Here is a 26,785-nt window from a genome sequence, read left to right as displayed (position 1 = left end):
CCGCTCCCCGCTTTTGCCACCCAACCATAGGGAATTGCTTGACACGGTCTACTTGCTGTTCTTGGTAACTTCTGGAACGCCCCTCGGAAAATTTCACACAACAGGATGGTTCTCAACCACAGATAAACTACCTTTCCTATATTCTTTTGAGAGAGCATTACCATTTTTATTTCAGATAGGCCCCTAAGCCCTCCCCAAAGCCCCCCCCCCACCTCACTCTTAAGGCCCCTTTTACACCGGTGGACCGATTGGGTCTGCCTTTCAGGTTGGACACACTATTGCCCTCTATGAAGTGGCGGATGTAAAGCAGACATTTGTCTGCTTACACCCGCAGGCATCCGGTCCTGTCCGCTAAAGAGACAGATGGGGATCTATTCCTCATCCGTCTGTTAGATCGGATGATAGTTGGATGGAAGTGGACAGGAGGTCTGTTTCCATCCAACCGCCCCATAGAGATCAGCAGGCTGTGTCTGTGTTCACGCTGCATCAGCGGAGTGGACACTGACATGACATCCAATTGTTTAGCAAACAGATCACCCACTGACAGGTCTGACCTGTGTCAAAAGGGGCTCAAGAGTGGCGGGACGGTTACTGCAGTTCACATCTCTCTGGGTCACTGATGTCCCATACCTGTGGGTTCAATGAGTGGTTTTCGATGGTTATGAAATAAAGTTTAAAACTACCCCCTTTGCTTTCCTCTTTCAAATCAAGCAAAATCTGTCCAAAGGACAGTCAGATTTGTAAAAGGGCAGGAACTTCTGCTCCTAAGGAGTCATTATACCATTACTGCCACTGGATTTAATTCAAACCTGCTCTCAGTAGCAAAGCCAAACAGATACCCATCCTATTCAGGCCTTAGTCACGCAAAAAATTCTTTCACGTTCTCAAATATCCTGTGGAAACAGAAAGGTCAGTAAATTGCCCCTCTTATACAAGGGGAACACATGGAATCTGTGGACATCCAAGAAGATCTAAACGTTCCCACTTACCCACCACATCAGTGATTTCTAGACTTTTATAGTGGCAGATGACCACTTTCAGTTTGTCATATTGTCCTTTTGGCTTGTCCTCTGCTACCAGGGTGTTCTTAGCACCCTTGCTTGCCCTTCTTAGAACTCCATTCATTCAGGTGACAGGCCATCTGGACAACCTTCTCCTGAAGGATGCATCCCCCTTGCAACTCACTGCAAATGCCCAAAAGATAAATTACCTGCTTCAGGCCTTTGGCTGGGTGATTAACTAAAAATGCTCCTGCTTTCCATGCGCCTAGTATCTGGCATTCTGCTGTAAGAAGCCACTGTCATCAAGGAATACGGTTTCCATTAAGGGACATGCTTGGTAACAATGTTTAGGTAGGTGCTGTGTGTCAAAGTAATGTCCACATGAATGGCAGGATCAAGGTTTTCCTTCAGAACATTGCCCAAAAGCATCACACTGCCTCCGATGGCTTACCTTCTTCCCATACTGCAACCTGGTGCCATCTGTTTCCAAGGTAGAGAGATGCACACGCACCATCCACGTGATGTAAAAGAAAATGTGATTCATGAGACCAGGCCACCTTTTTCAATTGCTCCATGGTCCAGTTGTGATGCTCACGTACCCATCACAGGTGCTTTTGGCAGTGGACACTGGTCAACACAGGCACCGTCATGGATCTGCAGCTACATAGCCCCATACACAGCAAACTGTAATGCCCATTTTTTCTGCTTTGAACATATCAACTTCATGGACAACATGTTTACTTGCTGCCTAATATAACCCTCTGACTTTCATATGCTATTGTAATAAGATAATCCGTGTTATTTACGCTACCTGTCAGTGGTGATAAAGTCATGGCCGATCGGTGTATATCGACCATGGACTTGAGGAGCTTGTCTTCCTTGAGGGAAGCAAACTAAATTCCCTCACGGATTGAAACTCACTGTTCAGCAATTTTTGACATCCTCATCCCGGGAATGGACAATGGGCAAGTGGCTCAGCTGAACCAAGTTTATTGGTCTCTTCATCCAGATGTGTTCAATCTGATATTCCAAAAATGGGGGACTCCAGACTTGGACATTCTAGCCTCCAGATACAAACTCAAGCTGCCACTCTTTGTACCCAGAACCAAGTGTTGTCCAGCACTGGCCTCAGATGCTCTAGTTATCCCATGGTCTCAGTTAAGGCTAATTTGTGCCTTCCCTCCACTGAGCATTCTACCTCCCCTGATCCACAAAATATAGCAAGAGGGGAAAAGTGATTCTTCTGGCACCTAACCAGCCCAGAAGAACCTGGCACACAGACATATGCAGACTCCTTGCAGAAGACCCCTGGCTACTTCCCAACAGACATGATCTGCTATCACAAGGCCCTATATTCCGCACTGCTTCAGTGTGACACCCACATGACCCCTGGAGTAACACCCAGTGACAAGGTAGGCTGACATTTCACCCCAGGGCTGAGTCCCTGGCTAAGATGGAAAAAATATTGGGTGCCAGTCACTTTGAATGTCTTAAGAGATTTTATTTCTCATCACACAAGGAGAGAAAGAAAAGGAATGCGGATCTGGTAGTCTGTAACCAACTTTTACAGTATGGGGCTTTTAAGCTGACACTGGCAACATTGTAGATGGCAGCTCTTGCTGGCTAGCAGACTTTCCTCTCTACTTGTGTGTAGAACCACGTGCAAAATAAATCACTGTTTTGCGCGAGACCGACTCATGCATTTGCCTTTTGCGTATGAGCACGGGGGTACATTAAACAACAACATTTTTGTATCACTTTTATTGCAGTCACAAGGAATGTAAACATCCCTTGCGACAGCAATAGGCATGTGACGGGTACCCTTTATGGAGGGATCTGAAGTCAAAGACCCCAAATCCCTCCTCTGCACTCAAAACACCAAGATTTTTTTTAAATAGCGCAACGACATACAGTTAAACCAGAAGTGATGTCAGTTCATCGCTTCTGGATTAACCCTATGGAGACCCGATCAAAGATGATCCCAGCTTTTTTTTGGGTGACCGGCCAACTGGCACACATGGCTGCTTGGGTCTTCCTGTGGGACAGGAGAGTCTGAGTGAGCCGCGGAAGGTGGTCGGAAGGTGGGGGGGGGGGGGGGGGGTGTAAATGTTTCATTACACTGCTGGTAACCGCAATCATATTCAAAGAGGTGCGGTACTCTGCTTTGTTGCTATGAGTTGCAGCACATCGCTACTCTATGCAGTCAGAGAGGTACATTAAGAAGTCATTCTTTGCCTGCTCTGCATAAACTACTCAATTAGCGGGAGATATAACATCAATGTTGAGTAATCAGCCGAGGAAGTGTTTTTCACACACTTAATATTTACCTGTTGGCTACAAGCAGCAGTGGCCACCAATAGGGTCCATCTATGCTGTTAGCATATAAACGTTAGCACAGACCTTATATGCATAGAGCATACAGACAACTTTTTATGTAGGATCTTGCAGTGTATATAAATTAGCCCTGGTAAATAATGCCTTGGAGGTTCCCTTTGTAGTCGCCCTACTCAGCACCTTTCTAACTTAGTACTTTGATATCTTCATATGAACTCAGAGACATTTTCTCATACAAGAAACCATTAATGTTTATTTTATGTACACCCACAGCACAAAATTTTATTCCACAGCGTCTATCACCTCTACTTTTTCTCTACTTTATCTCCTGCCTCCAGCTTTGGGCTTTCTTGTGCCTCCCGATGAGCTGGGAAGGCTTCCCAGGGGCTGCTGAGATCAAACTTTCGGAATTCCTGTGACAGCTGAACAGGCTCTGCTACCACGCGTTTCACTTCATCATCATAACGGACCTTGGAGAAGACAAAGGATATCACATTAAACCGCCTTAAAGATGCAGACAATAATAACACACTGCATATTTTGAAGCACACTTTTCACAGAGCATGCAAATTAAACTCATATCAACATGTTAAAAAAAAAAAAATGTAATAATCTTCAGTAAAACCATTTGAATATACCGATCCATTGAGAAAGTGCGTGAAAGTGATGTCATGTTTCGCTTTGAAAGAAGAAGTGACATAACATTCTCTTTGGTCTGTTGTGTGAGGAGAAATCTAGCCAACAGGTGGGAAGCCTCACTTTCCTCATTCACTGCCTGTGCTGCTAGTAATACGGAGTCATAGCAGATCTTAATGAGTTTCAAAAAGGGAAAACTGTTGGTGCCCACATAGCTGGTGCCTCTGTGACTAAAGTTGCCAATTTGCGGTCTTGCGAGGTACAGTATCAAATGATTTTATGATATGATGGCATATACAGTTTCCAGGAAAATGTCATCCAATATGCATTAGTGCGGCCGACTTGGTCAACTGACTGAAAGAGACAAAAAGGACATTGCACCGGATTGTGACCAAGAAGAAGAAAACTGCTGCAAAAGTGACTGCAGCTCAATCTCAGTCCTCCAAAGCCTGTGTCCACAAAAACTGTGCAATTTCTAAACCATTAGTAACGGACATTAATGCTCAGAAGATGAGAGTGGTGCAACACCCATAAATTGTAGACCATCGATCAATGGAAGACTGCAATACGGTCTGATGAATCAAGCTTCACACCGTTACCAACCACCAGATATGTTTACATGTGTCGAACACCGTTCCAAGCTTACGACCAGGATGGTCTTGTGCCAACAGTAAAGAATGGTGGTGGCACAATCATGGTTTGAGCAGCCATGTCTTGGTATTCTGCAAGCAACATCATCACCCTGAAAGGTAGTCACTGCCAACAACGATGTACAATTTTTTCCCAATCCACTCCATGGTACAGACACTGGGGTTTATTTACTAAAACCAGAGTATGAAAAATCTGGTGCAGCTCTGCACAGAAACCAATAAGCTCCCAGGTTTGTTTTGTCAAAGCATAATTGAACAAGCTGAAGGTAGAAGCCGATTGGCTACCACGCACAGCTGCACCAGATTTTGCACTCTCTAGTGTCTAGTAAATCAACCCTATTGTTTCCCAAAGACAGCGCCATTTACCAAGATCATAAAGCTCTGATTCAAACAGCTGGCGTTGTCAAGTCGTGGTTTGACAAGCATACAGATGAAGTCTAGCACGTTTCCTGGGTGCCGCAGTCACCGGACCTCAATATCAGAGCCGATATGATAAATTTTAGAGAACAAGGTTCGGCTTGTTTTCAGCCTCCAGCATCTCTGCGAGGACTGGAACAATTTTCAATGAAGAGCGATACCAGATATCAGCAACAATAAAAAAAGTGTATTAAAATAATTAAAAAAAAGGTCACATCCACATATGTTAACAGTGTTCAAACCACACATGTGAGGTATTTCCGCAAACGTCAGAGTGAGAGCAATGATGCAAGTGGTAGATGACCTTTAACGGTAGACTAGTAACCTGTAGAATTTTTTAAAGCGTAGCTTATGGAGATTTTTATGTAACGTAGTTTGGTACACCATTCCACAAGCATGCGCACATTTTATAGCATGGAATATTAGGTATCTGTTTACTTGGCGTCACATCTTTTGTATTTTACAAAACATTTGGGTATATATCGTCTTTTGTTTTTTAATCCATTAAAGTGTATTATGTCCACCTAACAACCCCATCAAATCATTCCCCGCATCTATTACCTTTTGTACCACCACCCCCTCCCTTTACAATGTAAGCTCTATGAGCAGGGCCCTCCTGTCCCTTCTGTATTGAACTGTATTGTAATTGTGCTGTCCCACCTCTACATTGTAAAGCACTGCGTAAACTGTTGGTGCTATATAAAATTGTGAATAATAATAATATCCATGGAAAATACATTTGAAAAAACAAAATTTTATAGCAAAAAATACTGATTTTAACTTGTAAACAAAAGTTTGACAGGAAAAGGCCAAAGCCTTAAAGTGGTGGGCCAGCGGAAAAAATAAAAAAAAAGTTAAAAAGTCAGCAGCTACAAACACTGTAGCTGCTGACTTTTAATAAGCACTTACCTTTCTAGGGTGCCCGCAATGTTGGCTGCCCGAGGCCGACCCGTCCCTCGGCGCCGCCATTCAAAGTACGGGAAACAGGCAGTGCAACCTTGCAGCTCCACTGCCCGTTTCCTACTGCGCAAGTCACGTGGCACTTTGTGAATGGGGCGTGCTGTGTTCTGGGACACACACACAGTCCCCACCATGCCCCATTCACCAGAAGACAACGCGAGGAGGAGAAGACCGAACATCACCGTGGAATAGGAAGAGGCAAATTAGGATGATCTGCCTAGCAACAGGCATTTTTTGGAGCCTTTTTATGCTTTTTTTTTTTAGGGTGGACCTCCCCTTTAAGTGGTTAATACAATTTTAGCCAGCCCTTGGTTCATCTGTATGAGCAAGCGCAGTTTATGAATTTTGGACCCAATAAGGAGCCAGCAGGAAGATATGACACAGCGTAATCACTTCACCATAATTATTTTTGGTGTAATGTCCCTTGAAGGAAACTTACCTCCACGTATCCAGAGAGAGGGAAATCTTTTCGGAAAGGATGACCTTCAAAGCCATAATCTGTGAGGATTCTTCTCAGATCTGGATGATTGGCAAAAAACACGCCATACATGTCCCAAACCTACAAGGAAAGAAAAGTCATGGTAGCATTAGCTACACACGTTAAAAAGAAAAAACAAAACAAAAAGAGAACTACCTGTAGTTCAGAAATGGATTAGAGATACCATCCATGGTATGGTGCAGCATTACTCTACTCCTATACACGGAGCATGTACAAGCAGATTAGTCAGGCTGTTCTATTATTAACTGGTTCATGTACATTAAGGGAACCTATATTCATGTATGTCAGGATTAGCATAAATGACCAGGTAGCTTTAATCCAAAAGAGAAGTATCTCAAAGTGTGTACATTTTAAGTAATATTCACAGAAAAGTGATAGTGTGTGTAAAGGAGCCCCCAACACTCTGATACTTACATTGCCATCACTCCGCCACAGTTACCTCCTCTGTCACTAAAAATCCCAGTATTGGATGCGTGGAGTGGTGATGTAGCTCCTTTTGGTCATATGACAGTGCTTTTGGCTTATTCATTTGATGCCAGACAAGAGCACTGTTACATGGAAAAAGATCAGACGTTCCCCAATACTGGAAGGTGCACTCAACAGTACTCCGTACACTGGCATTAGTTCCACTGCTCTCCCGAAGGGGTGCAACTGCCCTGATGTCATTGGTGCTGCCGTATATGTTTCCTTGTGATTGCACTTTCTATCTGAACCTCGGGAAGTCCAATCATGACAAAACAAGTAGGACGGAACAAGTGACATCAAAATGAGATGAGAGCACCTTGCATAACATAATTTTTAATTTTTTTTCTAAATGTAAAGATTTTACATTATGGGTCTATTTGTCCAACATAACTGGGTTGAAAATCAAGAGCGTTTTGACCTCCTCCTGTAATAAGAGGTCAATAAATTCTGTTGAGTGTGTTTTGAGCATAAGGATTGCAGTGGTCTTTTGCACAAATGAAAAGCATGTTGATGGGGACTATTTCTGAACTAAGTGTTATTTTTTTTTTATAATATGTCTAAGGATTTTAGTAATGGCACTTTAAAGAATTTTTGCTGTGTTTCTTTTATATTTTTTAATCTGTACAGCTGCTTGTAGTAACAAGGGGATTGTATAAGGCAATTAAGAGCAGATGACTGCAGATTTAAGTAGATTTAGGCAGGCCATAGACGTTGTCAATTTTTTTCCCCCCAAATGTTTCCCCCTATCAACACAGAGGGTTGACAGGAGAATCCCTCCTGCCAAGCAATTGTCAAGCGTAGGGGCGGGAGCGAGCTGGGGAAGCCCGCTGTAGCAGCTGCTTGCAATAATCGCAAGCAATTCTGGCAGGCCGATTGTACCAAAGTTGATCAATCGATCAAATTGGTACATTCAGCCTTCCATTAATGGTTCTAATCTCAGGGGTTCCTGCTGAACAGGCTGAGATTAGAACCGTGTATGGCAGGCCTAAGTTACTTATGAGATGGTTAAACACACCATATTACATACACTGCAAAGTCAGTGTTGACATTACACATCTCAGACAGATAAGTGAATCCTCACCTCTCTCTCATACCAGTTTGCTGCTTTGTGTACTGACACAATGGACTCCACAGGAGTAAGTTCATCTGCGTAAGTCTTAACACGGATCCTGGAGTTAAAGCGCAAAGAAAGCAAGTTGTACACGATCTGAAAAAGAACAAATTAATCAAATTAAAAAGCCAAGGGTGGACAAATCACACAGGACAGCATGAAGTGAGCTCACAAAAGGCAATTGTTTTATTTAAAATGGAAGTTTAATATGCTTATTTTTTGTATTCCCTGGTTCCTCCCACTGCTCATCAACATGCTAATAAAATGATTAAATAAGACACTTATATTTTCATTATACACCTTAGTTTGTACACAGTGATCGCATCACTAGATAGGAGTGCTTCTCTATGCAATGCAGGCAGATCATGGCTTGTAAGCGGGGCTAGCAGCTTCCTGAAAACATTCATCTTTGGTAATGCCAATGTGTGATAATGAGCATCCATGACTGAAGGTACTGAAATGCTTTGAATAGAAGGGGCAGGCCAGGGATGGTAAGGCTGGGGAGGAAGAGAGCTAGAAGCTGGGTTTCTTCCACCCAGGAAACGAGACAGGCTCTCTCTCACCTGCAGGAACAAGAGGTGATGGGTACTGAATGTATCAATTTAAAAATCGTTTTTTAAAGCTGTAGTAATCCGCAGCTAAAAACAAACAAAAAAAACAAAACAAAGGTAAAAGGCAAAATGTGCGACTATGCATTGTATACTAGCACATTATGAAATACTTACCTTAGAATGAAGCCCCCCAGCGGCACGCTGTCACCTCTGACAGGCCTTCCATCTTCCTTCTGGGTTCGTGGGCTCTGGCTGTACGAGTGGCACATATGCGCTGAAGCCCTCGACTGCGGCACAGAGCTCTGAAGGACGGGCACAGTATGCCTGACATTCAGAACACATGCACTGGTGACATCACCAGCTCCATGCAGTGTGAATATCGCCTGAACACAGCAAGTTTATAAGATATTCACTGTACCTACAGGTAAGCCCTATTATAGGCTTATCTGTAGGTATAAAAAAATAAAAAAATGACTTTACTACCACCTTAAGAAGAAGCGATAGAAACGTATTTATACTTCTCAAAGAACTGCTGACATCATGTCAATGAGGAAAGCCTTTTTCTAGAAGCTTAGAGTGGTATTCCAGCCAAACTCTGACTAGTCCTAAATCTACTCCAAACCGCATTCCATCTACCCTTCCATAACTGGCTTCCAGCATCGGCTTCCGTGTAGTGGAGGCAGATCATTGCCCAGGCTCCGCAGCCGTTGCCGCTGTCTCTCCTTTACATTGAAACCAGCACTGGGACCTGATCATGTGACCAGACCGGAGCGGCTTCAGAATAGGTAAGTATACAAATTTTTCCTTTTACAGGGTAGATAGAATAGTCTTAAGATTTAGGCTTAGTTAGGGTATGACTGGAATTCCACTTTTCCACTAATCTTTTAACACTTTTTAACCTTTTTTTTAATCCTTTTTACACTGAACGCAGAAAATGAAATGCTGGTTTTCAGGCATTTTGTTCATTACTCAATGTCCCAGTGAGCCAAGCCACAGAAAAATGATGGGTAGCTGCAGTCTGATTCCAATATTTTTGTTAGAAAAGTTTTAAATGTTTATTGTGTGACTATTAGAAAAACAATATTCCTGAGACTGATTTTTAAAAACTTACTTTTGAGCACATTATTGTATTAACTTGTTGTATTGTTTTGTCTTAACTAACTCCATAGTAAGTTGTAGGATGATTAGGTTTAACTAAATATGATAGACTAAGAATGTACGGGAAACATGAATATCAAAATAAAGTACCAGTTTCGTACCAGACACGTTATTTATGTTTCCTCAGCCAATAGAGGCATAGAGGTGGTATTCTTGTAGGGATAAGGAGGGGAAGACACATTCTTTTTGTGAGACTATTTTCTGCAGCTTGTCCTGTAAGCATGTCTCCCTTTTGTGGGCCACATCAGAAATAAATTGTCTGCTTCTCAATACATCTGGAGTTTTGACTGATCACAAGAGAAGATTCCTAACAATTTTATTGCAAAGCACCTGTAAAAAACTTAAAAACTCCAATAAAAATAAAAAAATAAAATAAACTAAATAAAAGTAATGAACAAGTTATACATATAGCTATGCATCTGCAGTTTGTTTAGAAAGCATTGCTTTGCAGAAAAGCTAACAATACTTCACATTTCAGTCCTTTTAGTTTTAGTAAGCCAGCTTGTTTTACGAGGGCCATTTATTTAGGGCCATACTAGCCTGATTTGAGCAAAAAAATAGGCTCTCCCAGATTCAACAAAAGCAATTATTATAGCAGATGGAAACTGGAGGCAAGTGGGATTTAAACATTAAAGCTAAAAGAAGAAAAAAAAAAAAGAAAAAAGCTTTTGGGGCTTGATAGCATGCAAGCGTCCTGACAATTTTGTCACTGACTGCCAGAACTCACCTCAAAGCGGTTCTCTCTCGTTGGGATATCCACAGCAGTCAAATCAGCCATGTTTTTAAACTGAGCATTTGTGTGGTCACGAAGAAACGTTAAGACTGGTATAACCCCATCAGGGTGGATCATGATTTCCAATTCTCCAAAGCAAGTCACCTAAGAAGCAAAGCCAGTCATTGGTTACACATTAAAACACATTATATCACATAGAAAGTCGCAGTCTGACTCAAACTATGGATCCTTGTGGGTTTCCACAGTGAATGGCGTCATTCGCATGAAGGAAATGTTAGCGTTGGACTATTACACCTTTGAGAAATATACATCTTTATGGTATATTTGGAGGCATTTCTCCACTTCTAATGCCCTCAAAGATATGTTATCTAATGGTGGTTCAGTGATCACGCCTTAGTCTTCCAATAGGATGGTATAGACACCCCTTCAGCACCTTTCAACTTTCAAGCTTCCCTCCGACAGTTGGCTTCAGAGATATTCTTTGTCCGCTAGCCTTCTTATCTTTTATTTTTATTATTTTTTCAGCCTTTGAGATTCGCTCCTGCTTAGTCCTTCTCTCCATTATTTGGCATTTTTTCTGACCACCTTATGCTCATTCCCCTCTCTCTTTTCCTTGTTCTTCTCTTTATTTTATTGTGCCACCTCACCCCTTATTACTATAGGTCTCGGCATTATTTATTTTACCACATATTGTTTATATGTCAACCTATATGTGAAATATAAGCCATAACCAGTCTTTTTTTTTTTTTTTTTGCTGCTCTCAATTGTGTATTATGCTTGTTATGATTACTCTTTAGGTTCCAGACCTTTTCTATAACTTGAAGTGGCCTTTTTATTTCTTTGTTATGTTGCAAAATAAAAGCTATATTTGCTTCTACAGTGAGGAGAAAAAAGTATTTGACCCCCTGCTGATTTTGTACATTTGCCCACTGCCAAAAATGGCCAGTCTATAATTTTAATGGTAGATTTATTTTAACAGTGAGAGACAGAACAAAGAAAAAAAAATCCAGAAAAAACGCATTTCAAAAAAGTTATAAATTGATTTGCATTTTAATGAGTGAAATAAGTATTTGATCTTTTTGCAAAACATGACTTAGTAATTGGTGGCAAAACCCTTGTTGGCAAATCACAGAGGTCAGACTTTTCATATAGTTGGCCACCAGGTTTGCACATATCTCAGGAGGGATATTAAAGTAAACAGGGGGAAAACTGAAGACATGGCCTAACCACGGCTCCATGTCTGAATGGACAAACAGAGCAGTGGCTCGGCTTTGTCATAGCAAGCTGCTTGCTATGTGGGCACTCAGCGGGGGGGGGGGGGGGGGGGGGCAGGAGTGCCGGCAAGGGACCCCGAGAAGAGGAGGATCAGCGCTGCTTTGTGCCAAACCACAGCACAGGATAGGCAAGTATGACATGTTTGTTATTAACTGCTTGCCGCCTGCCATAGATGGCCAGGCAGCGCGGCTCTTGTTCTGGCTGGCTATCATATGACGTCCGTCCATTTAAATGGGGCATGTGCACAGCCCTGTACCTTCGGTGGCGGCGTGTCATGTAGACACTGCTCGCCATGGGGGGGGGGGGGGGGAGGGGGGGCGGTTGGGGGCGTTGAACAGCCATTGGGCATGGCTGCTTACCACATGATCGGCCTTGACAAAGTTAAAGGCGATCACAGATGGTGCCGCTCCACTTTGCACAGTGCATGCGCACGAGCACGTCAGTGGCGGCATGTTCCTGGGAACACTGCTCATTACTGACGCTGGTAAACAACCATTGGCCAGCAGCTGTTTACCACGTGATCAGCTGAGATCCTTTCACAGCTGGTCACTAAAATGTAAACAGAGCGGTAACGAGATTTTACCGGGTTCTCCTCCTCCAACATCTCATTACCGCTTACAGTGAACACCAACCACACTGATTGCCCCTCCCAAATAAAGAGGGACCGTCACCATCCAAAGTACCTGTCACAGTCCATCTCAGTACCCGAGTACTTGTCACAGTCCATCTCAGTACCCGTCGCCAGACTTCAGGATTACCCATCACCGGGCCATCAGAGTAGCCGTCACCGGGCCATCAGAGTAGCCGTCACCGGGCCATCAGAGTAGCCGTCACCGGGCCATCAGAGTAGCCGTCACCGGGCCATCAGAGTAGCCGAGTACCTATCAGCAGCCCATGCCTCATGGAATATACGTTGGGGTGTTCGCTTTCCAAAATGGGGGTAATTCCACTGTCCTGGTGCTCAAGGACCTTCAAAAGTGTGATAGGTAGGAATTAAATGAGATGTGTAATTTATGCTCCTGGAACGCCTGAAGGTACTACAATGTTGGGCCTCTGTATGTGGCCAGGCTGTGTAAAAGTCTAACACATGTGGTATCGCCATACTCGAGAAGAGTAGCAGAATGTATTTTGGGGTGTAATTTGTTGTATGCATATGCTGTGTGTGAGAAATAACCTGATAATATGACAATTTTTGAAAAAAAAAAAAATAATCTTCATTTTGCAAACAATTGTGTGAAAAAAAAAACACTACTTAAAAAAAAAAAAAAAAAAACTGCTACTTACGTAATACCTTGGGATGTCTACTTTCTAAAAAGGGGTCATTTGGGGGGTATTTGTACTTTCCTAACTTGTTAGTGTCTCAAGAAATGAGATACACCTCATGTACTGAAGGCCTGATCAGATGTGATCAATTTTCAGTGATTGGCACCATAGTTTGTAGACTCTATAACTTGCGGGGGCGGGTGAACATATGATGTTCGGAGAGGACGATTGGTGGGGCGGGGGGCTAATTACTGGAACCAGCCCATTGACAGAAACAACACGGTACTGCCTCTTGACGGCCGTACCAACCACTAAAGATACAGCTGCTCATGGCTATACACATGCCATGGCCATGATGCTGTACTTTTCGGCTGTGGAAAAACTTAAACTACGTGTCGCTTTGATTGGGGATGCAGCCTGCCAAATGTGACTATTGCAGTTTTATAGAGTCTTGCCAGAACCACACCGCAACCATGTGCAATTATAGAGCTAAATAAGGTGGTGAGAAGGCGACATATCACCTCCTCACCACCTGTCAAGCACCTCTGAAAAGTGGTCCAAGTGCAGATCACTTTTCAGAGGGGTGACAGAGCCTGCCACACTTGTGAACGAGCCCTTAGGATGATGTGCCTCTTGGGAGCAACACACCACACTGCTGTAGGTCAATAATTTCATTTTATTGTATAGGGATTTTATATATGTTAAATTACATTGTCATCTTTAAGAGAACAGCTTATGCTTTAAGTATTGTCAAGTACAATCAAGTCAGCGGTAAGTGGTCAACAGTTGTGGCAAGGTAGGCTGCTTCTCCAAAAAGTGATCCACACTTGTATTGCTTTTCAGAGGTGTTTGATAGGCGGTGAGGGGGTGATATGTTGCCTCCTTAATGCCCATTTTAGCCTCTAAATGGCACACTAGCATGCTGCAACCATGTACATTGCATGCAGTTACAGGGTAGTTGCAGCGCAGGTAGTTGCAAACACTGCAGCTGCTGACTTAATAAGCCGACTTACCTGTCCAGGGCGCCCGCGATGTCGGCCGCCCGAGACCGACCCGTCCATCGGCTCTCGGGTCCTGACGCCGCCCTCCTTTCTAAGGGAAACAGGCAGTGGAGTCTTGCGGCTTTGTGAATGGGACGCGCTGTGTTCTGGGACACACAGTTCCCAGAACACAGTGCAACCCATTACCCAGAAGACAATGCAACGAGGAGAGAAGAAAGAAGATCTCCGCGGAGGAGGAAGAGGCAGATTAGGATTATGTGCCTAGCAAAAGGCATTTCTGGTAAGTAAAAAAAATTTTTTTTTTTTTTTTTTTTGATTTTTTTGTAATTTTTAATGTTTTTTTTTTTCAGGGTGGCCCTCCACTTTAAGCGGAGCTGTTGGTGGACAGTAAAAAATGTGGCTCATCCTCATGTTTTTACACCCTCCCTTCCCCCACCACCCAGGCCGTAATTAAGGGGGTACAACCAGTCCCTCCTCCAGCAGGGTGGCAAAGGCAGCAGTGTGATTTGGATGTGGGCAATTACTGGAAACAATCCCCTGTATAGATCTTTGCAGCAGCTAAAAGCTGGTTTCTCTCCCCCCCCCCCCCCCCCCCATTGGCTTTCAGCTATTGCAGAGAGCCATACAATGGACCCCCCCCCACCAATCATCCTCCCTTTACATCATACATTTCCCCTTGTGTGCCCCCCTGAAAGTTTTAGAGTCTACAAACTATGGTGCCAAGTACTGAAAATTGATCACATCTGGTCAGACAAGAAAAGAAAATGAAGCGGAGGGATGCGATTATTATCTAAAAAAAAAAAAAGAAGAAAATACTATTTTCTGGATTCTACTGGTACATAGATAGGGGGGAAGAGAAGTATTTAATCAAATTCTGGAACTCCAGAAACAAATCCCTCCAGGAATGGCTTGAATGAAATAATCATGTCATTCAGCCCGGGGAAGGCTGTTGCCCCCAATTTGAAAATCCAGCGCTGCAGAAGGATTTTGTTCCAGTCTCCCCCTCTAATTCCTGGATGCATTCAATCCAATACCAGGAATTTTACCTTTGGGAGGGTGCTGTTATGGAAGTGTATCATGTGGCGTCCAAGAGGCAGGTCTGGATAAACAGACTTTCATACTTTGGCGTAGAATCTATCGTCATATCCAAAGTTTATTTTTGGTTTTGCCAACATAAAAACATTTGCACTCACATTAATAAACTACATCAAAAGTTTTACAATTTGAAAAATGTCGTGAGCCAAATTTGTTATTGTTGGGAAGTATTTGGTAAGTGCAAATGTCCATAAATTGGTAGTAACTGCATCCTCCACATTTAAAAGTACTGAATCTCTTGCATGGGTCCTTGGGCCCCCTTTATATTCACTAGAGATCAATTTATCCCACAGCAATCTAGCTCTCTGAAAAGTAAATGGAGCCAATTACTGGGTCTAGGGCGAGAACGTGCCGATATTTACTAGCAATGTTCCTAAAATTTTTACGCTGATTAGAAAAACAAGTGATAATACGTACTAGGCGTAGTGTGTTACCAATTGTTTTCTTGGTGACTATGGTCCCAGCTGCCTTGAGATCATTAACAAGATTCTCCTGTGTAGTTCTGGGCGGATTCCTCACCATTCTCATTATCATTGAAACTCTACGAGGTGAGATCTTGCATGGAGCCCCAGACCGAGGGAGATTGACAGTTATTTTGGGTTTCTTCCATTTGGGAATAATCGCACCAACTGTTGTCACCCTCTCACCAAGCTGCTTGGTGATGGTCTTGTAGCCCATTCCAGCCTTGTGTAGATCTACAACCTTGGCATCCTTGGACAGCTCTTTGGAATCTGATTATTTGCTTCTGTGGACGGGTGTCTTTTATACAGGTAACAAGCTGAAATTAGGAGCACCCCCTTTAAGAGTGCTCCTAATATCAGCTCATTACCTGTATAGAAGACACCTGGGAGCCATACATCTTGCCATTTACATTACACAGCCCATTTATGTTTTAAAGCCTCCCCTGCACTCCCAGGAGACCCCCTGCCTCTCTCAGGATAGCCCTGCCCATGCACTCTACGCAAACAAAACTAAAAAAGACCCATTATTTTCTATTTCTACTATAAATTATATCCAATTAAAAAAAAATCTTCATAAATTTTGGCCAAAATGTATTCTGCTACATGTCTTTGGTTTAAACAAATAAAAATAAAATCACAATAAGTGTATATTGATTTCTCTGCATGTAAGTTCTAGTGTCTACAAACGACAGATACTGTAATTTTTAATAGTAGTAATGGCGACAATAAAAAAACAAAAAAACAAAACAAAAAACAAAAAAACAAAAAAGCCACTGCCCCTACCTATAACTGGACATTGCAGCAAGCAGCATTGAAAGGCAACATATGTTAGAAAAAGGCCAAGGATAAATCCAAGAAAAAGTCCAAGCTCACTTACCAACCAGCCCATTAACCTATTTAAAATTTAACACAGTATCTGTTAAAAAACAGGGGTTTAGTCTGCACACATTTGCAAATATATGGGTAGGCTACAGAGACCCGCCAAGGCATCCTGGTATCTGTAGTCCTATCACTAGCTCATGAGTGACTCCACAATGGAAGCACATGCATTCTGATGAATAGATGGCGGGCAGGCGAACTGAAGGGAGCCCACCCACTTCTTAAAGGGGTGCCTAACAACGTGTTAAGTGTTTGCTGTGTGCTGATTTTTACTAAAGGATGTGCAGGTTTTTACTCCCTACTTTGCAGGGAAGCAAAAAAAAAAAAAAAATAAATAAAAAAAACTGGCACATCTCCACTGTAAGGACAGAGCTCTTTGTTGCTTACAATCACAAGGCTCTGTTCTGTCAGCCACTCCACCGATCAGCGGGTCTCGACCATAAATCATTGACCGAAACCCACTGATTGCTTTCTGATGTTACGAATCATAGCACAGCGGGCAGCCTTTACCTGGAACAGACAGAACATGCATCATGGTGCAGCCCAGACCGGCCGCCCTGCAGCAGTATATCTGGTCACTGGCTCCTGTTGCTGTCAATAAAATCCTGTGAAGAGGGAGCAAGTATCCATGGACACAAAAAGCCCAACTTGGAAACAAGCCTGCAGGAGTGCCCAATAGAAAGCAGCTTGCTATTGGGGGGAGGGGGGGGGACAATGACTCAGGAGGGGTTAGGTGCTGAAAGCTCCAGCAGGACATCTCACAAGAGGAGGTTGGGGGCCACTCTGTGCAAAACCATAGGACAGAGCAGGTAAGTATGTTTATTATTTTAATTTAAAAAATATATAAATAAAAAATAAAATAAAAAATGTTTACAATCACTTTAATTCCATATAGTGGTAAAATGTTGCCTTACAAAGTATCAGTCCTTGCAACCAGTGGAATTTACAGATAAATGTCCCTAGCACCTGTCTACGAGCCAGAGGGCATCAGAACACTATAAACGCTTTGGCTGAAACAATGGAAACATTACAATCCAACTCTCAACTCCCTCCCTCACCACACCCATTTTGGATAGTGTGGGGTTAAAACTTATGTCAGATTTTAAATAATGTATGTGACCACGATGGGGTGATTTCCTCTTATCTTCTTTTAACAGGCCATGGACTATTAGCCGCTGAAACATTTTATTCTACATATGAAGCCATAAAAATGGCAGAACCGCAATGGTCCAAATTTCATCATTGCTAGCTCTAATTCACACCTGAGTGTTTTGTATCTCGACGCTTGAAGCAACAAACAAAATCCCAATTATTTCAATGGCCTCTGTTCGGGCTCAGATGTGAAAGGTCATTGAAATGAAGGGGATTTTGCTTGTGGAGCATCTGCCAGCTTCAAATATTAAGCTACAAAACACTCAGGTGTGAATGAAGAGAAAACTGACACCTGAAGGCTTAGAGTCCATTCACACAGGGGCAACACGACTTCCAGCGAGACTTTGGGAGGCAACTTGGACACGACTTGAGTATGAATCACAGCACGACTTGAGGCAACTTAGAAGGCAACTTGAAATTGCTTCCAGGACAGGGGACTTTGCCAGTGGCCAATCACATAAGAAATCAGCTCTGTGGGAGGGAGGGGTTTGCCTATAAAACTATTTTTTACTTCCTGGAAAGTTGCTTCAGTTAAGACAAGGGATCCGACTTGGAGGCGACTTTCACAGTGGGTACAAGTTGCCTAGAAGCCAGATTGAAGTAGTACAGGAACCTTTTCTGAAGTCGGAGCGACTTCAGTAGTGTACATTAAGACGGCTCTCATTCACTTACATTGATTTTATCATGTTGCGTGACTTAAGGCAACTGGGGACGACTTCAAATCGGATCCAAAGTTGCCCCTGTGTGAATGGACTCTTACTTGCAAGATACTGGTTGGAATAATTTGGCAGTACATGGTAACAATTTCAAAGCAGGCCCATCCCCCTGACCAGCCACCATGTAGAGAAACACTGTAGTCAATCAATTATGTTCCAAAAAAATAAGAAACTGGCTGGACTTCCAATATGCTGGTGGCTCAGTCAGCCGCCTCCAACACGACATCCTTCAAAGCAGCTGGACCAAAAATTGTTGGCTGAACATTGGCTGCATCCGCTGTTCAGGTACTCTAACAGGCGCCGGGTACAGCTGTCAGAGTACAACAGCCACAGAAGGAGATTTAACTGTCGACACTGTATAGTGTGCATGGGGAAATCAGCTAGATTATTTTTGTTTGGCCTACAGACTAAAAGAAAAATAATCTGTGTGTGTATATCCAGCTTTACTCTTTGAAATAATGGGTGATGGTAGTGTCTCAAAATTCGAAAATGAATGTCACCCTACTAACCTGCACTTGCTGAACATACTTTGGCAGAATTTCAGACACATATTCCCCAAACGCGGTCAGCTGATTCTGTAACACTGGATTGACAGGCCGAACCGTTGCTGAAAGAAAGAATGAACATCAATAAGTCAACATGGAAACAATGACACAGTTATAACTCATTTTTTTCAGGTTCAGATGGTTAAAACCTTGGTCAAATTTAAAGCAGTTGTATACCCAATATGATCATTGTTCAATTAATAATAGCAGGCTATAGTATAATTTGCCATTTTTTATTCTTCTCTTACCTGCTTCCTTACTAATCATTGTTTCTCTTAAATGACATCATCTGCGCAAGCGCTATAAGAACAATTTTCTGGCAAGAAACAGACCCTGCCAGAAAAATGCTGGGTCTATGCCAGGTGCGTCACTTCCTACTGTTGGCAACAACCACGAGATCCCGCGAGACTCCTTCCCCTTCTGGAGTAAGGCAGAAACAGGATTGGCTCCTATTAGCTGCAGAAGGTTTCCATAGTGACTGGAAACAAAAACAAGGCGTGGATTCGGCGAATAATGCACGGAATTATGTCCAGGGAAACCTACTCAGGGCGGAAATAAAGCACTGCACAAACACAGAAGGACCATAGTTGTGATGGCGGCAGCTAGGAACATGCAGAAGCAATCACAAGTCACTTTATTTCTAAAAGTGAGAAAACCTTTGGAGCATATCATTAGTAGCATTGTAATTGAAAATAACGAATTGATTGATATATTGCTTAAATGGGGTATCAATGTCAGAGTTTACTACTGCTTTAATGGTCCCTGTCATGATTAATGGAAGTTGCCATCACTAAATTCTCCTTTGAGAATGCTAATTACCTGGATGGCTTTCTGGAGCTTTGTTTTCAAAGCTATTCCAGTTGCTGACCTGGGACAGGTATAGAGATAAGTAGCTCTGACATTCATTTACGGCATGCTTGGTCTGGACTGTGACTAAAGCATGCTGAAGGTGGCATCAGACATTTTCAGGAGTAATGGAAGCCCCGTGTTTTTCCAATGTCTTTAGTATGTATGCCCAGAGAGCCACAGAGAGCTACCTTCACCAAACACCTAAAGCGAGCAGAAATCATCCTTATGGGGCACAGACAAGTATAAAATCTGCTTGATTTCCAATACCTTTCAAACCATTGGTCCAGAACAAGTCTGCAGCAACGAATATTAAAAACCTCTGATCTGCATATTTGTTCCAGGTCTCTATAAATGCCTGTTAGACTGTGTGTTGGACAGCCAGGCAAATTGCATTTTCATTACGAAAAATCTGAAATAGAAGCTTACAAAAAGTTCACATTTAAAAAAACAGCTTAAGACCAGGCTTTTTCTGCCACTTTATTTACAAGCTTAAACCCCCAAACATTATGCATTTTTTATAGCAGAGACCCCAGGGAATAAAATGGCAATCATTGCAATTTTTTATGTCACAAGGTATTTGAGCGGCAGTTTTACAAACGCAAATTTTTAAAATAAAATACACTTTAATGAGAAGCAAGACACGTTATTTACCCCAATTGTTTGTATATTGTGATATATGAGGTTACACTTTAAAATTATGCACGCTAGTGGAATGGCGACAAACTATGGTACTTAAAAATCTCCATAGGTGATGCTTTAAATGCCTTTACAGGCTACCTGTTTGGAGTTACAGAGGCGGTCCAACACCAGAATTATTACTCTCCTGTCAACGTTCTCGGCAATACCTCACATGTGGTGTGAATACCGTTTACATATGCATGTGCGACTAAGTAGGCATTCGCTTCTACACAAGAGCATGAAGGATAGGGGCATATAAAAAAAAAAAAACAAAAAAAAAAAAAAATTCTCATTTATTTTTATATTTACACTGTCCATTTATTTACTTTTTGTTCACTTTTATTCCTATTACAAGGAATGTAAACATCCCTTGTAATAGAAATAAGTCTGGTTCAGGGGCAAATTTAGGCAACAATTCGGACTTGCATTTCGCTTGAACCAGTGAACAGAAACACATCGGACCCCATGCTGAAAACCACAGCCACACATATGTGAACCCAGCCTAAAGCATTCTCTGCATTAAGAAATAGTACCTTTTATGTGCAGCTCCCCCCATGCCCTCCCAAATACTAACCAGAGTCCGATCTCAGTCCAATACTGTGCCCGAGAGCAGTGGGCTCTGCTCTCATCCTTTCTTCACAGCCCTCAGTGAGAGCCATTGGCTCCTGTTGCTGTCAATAAAATCCAGTGAGGAGGGAATCAGGGGGGGCTGAGCAGCACTATGCGTGTCAAAAGATATACATAGCACAGCTCAAAATCAAGGTCACACAATCCACTTGCCATGGGGGCACTTGGGAGGCAGGGGGAGCTACGAGTGCCAGCGGGGGAACCCAGATGAAGAGATTTGGGGCTACTCTGTGCAAAACCAATGCACAGATCAAGTATAATATGTTTTTTTTTTTTTTTTTATATATAATAAAGAGAACCTTTACAAATACTTTAAAACAAATTAGTAGCATATGTTTTCTTTTTAAATTACATGCTTAAAGCTTTTAAAAGAAATGGCAACTTACGCTTTGTCTCTGAAGTCGTGCCTTCACATCGTAATTGGGGTAGCACACGGAGGGCAGAAGCTGGAAATTAAAAGACAACCAGTTAGGATTCCAATTCAAACAACAAATGATGGCATGCAAAGCTTATGAAGCAGACATGTAAGACCAAAACTAAACTAACCAAAAAGAAAACCAAGTTCCTAGATTTCAGAAACACTGTAAGGTTCAACAGGCTTACACAGACAGGCATGGTAAAAAAATACCAATTTCAGCAGTAGGAGTAACTCTTAGACCCCTTTCACACTGAGGCGGTGCAGGCGCTAGCGGTAAAGTGTCGCTAGTTTTAGCGACACTTTACTGCTGTTATAGCTTTTCAGACGCTGGCAGGGCACTTTTAACCCCCGCTAGTGGCTGAGGAAAGGGTGAATAGCGCCCATTTTGTGGCGCTTCAGCAGCCCTGCCCATTAATTTCATGGGCAGGGTGTTTTAGGATCGGTGTATACACCACTCCCACACCGCCCCAAAGACACTGCTTGCAGGACTTTTTTCCCCGTCCTGCAAGCACACCACCCCAGTGTGAAAGCACTCGGGCTTCCACACTGGGGAGGCACGAGTAAAAAGAAAAATATTGCAGCTCCAGACAAGAGCCCCTTGAAGCACATTCCCTGATGAGGCACACCGGTGCAAGCTCTGCAATAGATCAAAGAGCAAGAAAGAGTCCTGGACAGCCACACACCAACACCTTTATTTGTAAATTAAAATCCAAAACACTCAAACACATCATACGTTAAGATTTGCCTTAAAGTCTACAGTGTGTACGAAAACTCAAGAGTCTAATTATAAAATTTTGACGAGACGGTATCTTACCCCTCAGCTTTTACATCGGTATTACCCGGAGACTACTGACTGCTGTTGGCGATGCTTAGGGGATAGAGGAACTCTATTTCATGTATTTTGGGCGTGTCTTAAATTGTCTCAATTTTGGATGACAGTTCAAGATGTAACTCAAAAGTTTACGGACTACAGGATCTCTGGTGATCCGGCTTTTTTTCTTTTACACGTGTCTAACATACCGGTCAAACATTATCAAAAATCAATCAACACACCTCCTGAATGCGGCAAAATCTTGTATTCCGCTCTATTGGAAGCGACAGACACCGCTGACAGTAAAAGAGCTAGCAGAAGATAGCGGAGAAGTCCGGCGAGAAGACCCCCCCAAGATGGAATACCACCTGAGTTGTGCAATAAATTATTTTAAAACCTTGTGTTGTGTTTTATTTACACTTTTTTCACCATGTGAATGGGTAGGGGTACCCCAATACTCATTCACATAGGGTGGGGGTGCCAGGATCTGGGGGCCTCCTTATTAAAGGATTACGATAAGCCCCCCACCCTCAGACCCTGACAACCAACGGCCGGGGTTGTCGGGAAGATGCCCTTGTCCTCATCAACATGTTGAGGGCACGCGGCCCGGTACGGCTCGGAGGGGGGGGGGGGCGCTCGCTCGTCTCCACCCCCTTTCCTGACCGGCCGGGCTGCGTGCTCGGATAAGGGTCTGATATGGACTTGGGGAGGGGACTCCCACTCCGTTTTTTCGGGGTAGGGCTTCCCGTTTATGTCCATACCAGGTGAAGGGGCCAGCAATGCGTCAATCTTGCCGATGGAGGCGGTTACATTGACCTCCTGCTCTACTCCCGTCTACCTGGAGCCACGTTCAAAATGAATGGACTTTTCTCCGTGTGTGGGCAAGTCCATTAATTTCAAAAGGCTGGTGGACTCCCACCATAGTTTGGTGGTTTGTCCGCCGGACCCACTCTGCCGGCAAAGTCTGGTCGTGTGTGGGCAGGTCCGCTCGTTCAGAAAGTCTGGCGGACCTCCGCTGCAAAGTCTGGCGGTTTGTCCGCCAGACTAAGTCTGCCGGATAGTCCGATCGTGTGTACGCGGCATAAGGCTTACCTGTAGGTGCAACAATTATCTCCTAAACCTACACGGTTTAGGAGATATTTGCAAAAGACTAGCAATGATGTCTATGGCGCATGCACTGTAGACAGCGGCGCGCAGGCGCACTGAGCATGCCGCTGCTAATGGCGATCGTGCACAGGGGTGACGTAATCACGGCTCCAGCCAGTCACAGCGCAAGAGCCGCGACACCCGGAAGTCACTCTGGGATAGAGGAGAAGAATGAGGGTCGCTTCGGGGGCTTCCATACCAGGTAAGTTAAAAATGTAGCATATCTGCATTTTTCCAAACTGTACTACATGGCACTACAGGTCACCACTCTGCTGTCACCATGTGACACTTAAAATAAAGTTGTTAAAAAAAAAAAAACCCTAAAGGCCCATACACACGATCAGACTTTTGACAACATGCAAATAAGCTGTTTTAAGGCAACATCTGAACGTGTGTAGGCTCTGTCAGACAAACTTTTTGGGTTTTAATCGGACAAAAGTTCGCTCTGCAAACAAACTTGGTGGCAACAAAAGTCCGATGGAGCAAAGTCCGATCATGTGTACAGAAAACCATCAGACTTAAGTCCAAAATACAAACACGCATGCTCAGAACCAACACAAAAGATCAGACAACAATACAGAAATTGACCAAAAAGTGACGGTAAAGAGCAGAAAAAACACGTGATTTGGTGAAAGTTGGCTGAAAAAGTTTTGCCGTGTGTATTCAATACAAGTTCACGGCCAACGCCCTTTGGACAGAAATCCACGGAAAGGTTTGTTTAAAGTCTGATAGGCTTCTGGTCCTTCTGCTAAACAAGGTTGCTATGAGTTACAGCAGAGAGTCATAAACCATGCAAGGTTGCTATGAGTTACAGCAGAGAATCATAAACCATGCAAGGTTGCTATGGGTTTAAAAATAAGCCTACTTTCTGCCAAGGTAGGTTGTAGAGCTGCACAATTAATTGACAAGAATCGTCATCGTGATCTTGACTAAAGTGTTTCACAATTCTTTCTATGCAAAGAATTCTCTCTGCTATTTTGATGCCACAGCCCTCAAAAGAAAGGAAGAGAAAAACTGGGCAGTCTGCCCAGAATCAAAACATTCTTTATCAAATGAACTCATGTATAAACATTGTAACAATTTGTCCATGGACTAGACTTTGTGTGTAAGTGGAAAAAGTTTAACCACTTAAACACTAAACCTTTTTCTGATATTTGTTGGTTTCAAGTTAAAATCATTTTTTTTTTTTTTTTGCTACAAAATTACTTAGAACCCCCAAACATTATATATATTTTTTTTAGTAGACACCCTACAGAATAAAATGGTAGTTGTTGCAATATTTTTTGTCACAATGTATTTGCGAGAATTGTGAGAGAATTGTGATCTTTTTATTCTAAGCAAAAAAAAAAAAAATTGTGATTCTCATTTTGGCCAGAATCGTGCAGCTCTAGTAGGTTGGATCATTTACAGCAGAGGCCCTTATTCCAGGCAAGGTTGCTATGGGTTAAGGAAAAGTCTTATGCTGAGCAAGGTTGCCATGGGTTACAGCAGAGGATCTCATTCCAAGCAAGGTTGCTGTGTGTTACAGCAGAGAGCCTTTCTGCCAAACAAGGTAGCTAAAGGATACAGTAGAGGTTCTTCCGTTAAGCAAGGTTGCTATGGGTTACAGAGAGCGAGCCTTATGTTAAGCAAGGTTGCTATACGTATCAAAAGGGAGCCTTATGTTAAGCAAGGTTGCTATGGGTTACAGCAAAAGTCTGTCAAGTAAGGTTGCTATGGGTTACAGAAGGGAGCCTTATGCTCAGCAAGTCTGCTATGGGTTACAGCAGAAGTTATTATGCTGAGCAAGGCTGCTATGGGCTACAGCAGAGGTTCTCATGCCAAGCAAGATTGCTATGGGTTACAGAACAGGTCCTTCTGCTAAACAAGGTTGCTATGAGTTGCAGCAGAGAGTTATACACCATGGAAGGTTGCTCTGGGTTTAAAAAGAAGCCTTCTTGCTAAGGTAAATTGTATAATTTACAGCAGAGGCCCTTATTCCAGGCAAGGTTGCTATGGATTAAGAAAAGAAGTCTTATGCTGAGCAAGGTTACTATGGGTTACAGCAGAGGTTCTCATTCCAAGCAAGGTTGCTTGCAATGTGTTACAGCGGAGAGCCTTCTGCCAAATAAGGTAGCTAAAGTTTACAATAGAGGTGCTTTTGTTAAGCAAGGCTGCTAGGGGTTACAGAGAGGGAGCTATGGGCCGCAGCAGAGGTTATCATTCCAAGCAAAGTAGCTATAGCTTACAGAGGTGGTCCTTCTGCCAAGCAAAGGTTGCTATGGGTTACAAAAGGGAGCCTTATGCTGACCAAGGTTGCTATGGGTTACAGAAGGGAGGCTTATGCTGAGCAAGGTTGCTATGGATTACAGTAAAGATCTTTTTGCCAATCATGGCTGCTATGGGTTACAGTATACGTTTTTATCCCACATAAGGTTGCTATGGGTTACAGAACAGGTCCTTCTGGCAATCAAGGTTGCTATAGGTGACAACAGAGTGTCTTACACCATGCAAGGTTGCTATGGGTTTAAAAAGAAGCCTTCTGCCAAAGTAAATTGCTATTGTTTACAGCAGAGGCCCTTATTCCAGGCAAGGTTGCTATAGGTTACAGCAATGTTCTGCTGTCAAGCAAGGTATCTATAGGTTACAGCAGAGGTCCTTCTGCTGAGCAAAGGTTGCTATGGGTTACAGAAGGGAGCCTTGCGTTATATAAGGTTGTTACGGGTTACAGCAAAGGTTCTCCTGTCGGTAGGTGTCCTCCATGTCTCACCTCCCCGGAGCAGGCCCCGTACCGCCCGCACTCCAGCCAACATTCTTCCCAGTCACTGACAGACAAGGACAAGCAGAGAGCCCGGAAACCCCTCCCGGCCGGGTCCGGTCCGCCAAGGAAAGTCTTCCGGGCGACTTCCGGTGTGTTAAAGCAGGGCAAGGAGAGTTCCGGGTGTAAAGGGCGAGAGGAGGAGCGGACAGAAGCGGGGACGGTAAATGCCGGGTGGGAGGGTTTCGTTGAGGACCCCGGGGGTGTACAGTGCTGGTTTGCCATGGCAGCCTGTGTGTCGTACGATGCCACGTGACACTACCTTCCCCGGACAAAGCTTGTAGCCTCCAATCCCTTCCCTCAATCCCCGTTGGAGGATTGGCTCCACTTTTTCTCTAGGCCTCGAGGATGCCGGTTGCCATGGGCAACTACACTTTTTCTGCCCAGGGTGGTCCAGATTAGTCTGCTGGAACCTGATTGGGTGCTGTTGGCACCTGCAGTTTTTAGGAATCCGCCCCCTCAATGATCTGATTGGTTGTTGTGGGCAGCTGAAACATGTTTTTTTTTTCTGTAGTGGAGCTAGTCCTAATCAGTGAGTACAGTTGCTATGGGCAACA

The 26,785-nt window shown here is 43.3% G+C and overlaps 2 protein-coding genes across 2 annotated transcripts in view; one reads left to right on the top strand and one right to left on the bottom strand.

Annotated features, from left to right (window-relative positions):
- Positions 1-3,560: 3,560 nt before the first annotated feature.
- Positions 3,561-26,338, bottom strand: NDUFS3 (NADH:ubiquinone oxidoreductase core subunit S3). Its single transcript, XM_077460965.1, has 7 exons — positions 26,181-26,338; positions 21,443-21,502; positions 18,867-18,964; positions 10,510-10,659; positions 8,044-8,169; positions 6,438-6,557; positions 3,561-3,805 (listed from the first exon to the last, which is right to left on the bottom strand). Exons 1-7 carry the CDS (start codon positions 26,221-26,223, stop codon positions 3,641-3,643), a joined length of 762 nt encoding a protein of 253 aa, XP_077317091.1. The 5' UTR covers positions 26,224-26,338; the 3' UTR covers positions 3,561-3,640.
- KBTBD4 (kelch repeat and BTB domain containing 4) overlaps positions 26,297-26,785 on the top strand; it is a 16,161-nt gene continuing 15,672 nt past the window's right edge. Inside the window, exon 1 of the mRNA XM_077460964.1 lies at positions 26,297-26,391. The gene's annotated coding sequence lies outside the window, so the exon portion shown is untranslated. The remainder of the gene's footprint in view (positions 26,392-26,785) is intronic.

The sequence above is a fragment of the Lithobates pipiens genome, unplaced genomic scaffold (genome assembly GCF_037356315.1).
Source record: "Lithobates pipiens isolate NorthernLeopardFrog02 unplaced genomic scaffold, aLitPip1_a1.2 Scaffold_10, whole genome shotgun sequence".
NCBI classification, from domain to species: domain Eukaryota; kingdom Metazoa; phylum Chordata; class Amphibia; order Anura; family Ranidae; genus Lithobates; species Lithobates pipiens.
The sequence above is the reverse complement of the archived record's forward strand: the minus strand, read 5'-3'. Positions and strand labels throughout refer to the sequence as shown.

What these genes read in the sequence shown, in the direction of transcription:
- NDUFS3 (XM_077460965.1), bottom strand. Translation starts at nt 26,223, where the DNA reads ATGTTGGCTGGAGTGCGGGCGGTACGGGGCCTGCTCCGGGGAG. An exon ending in AGTATGTTCAGCAAGTGCAG is followed by an intron (nt 10,660 to 18,866) that starts GTTAGTAGGGTG and finishes TTTGCTTCTTAG; the next exon opens with GTGACTTGCTTTGGAGAATT. An exon ending in CTCTCTCTGGATACGTGGAG is followed by an intron (nt 3,806 to 6,437) that starts GTAAGTTTCCTT and finishes GTCTTCTCCAAG; the next exon opens with GTCCGTTATGATGATGAAGT.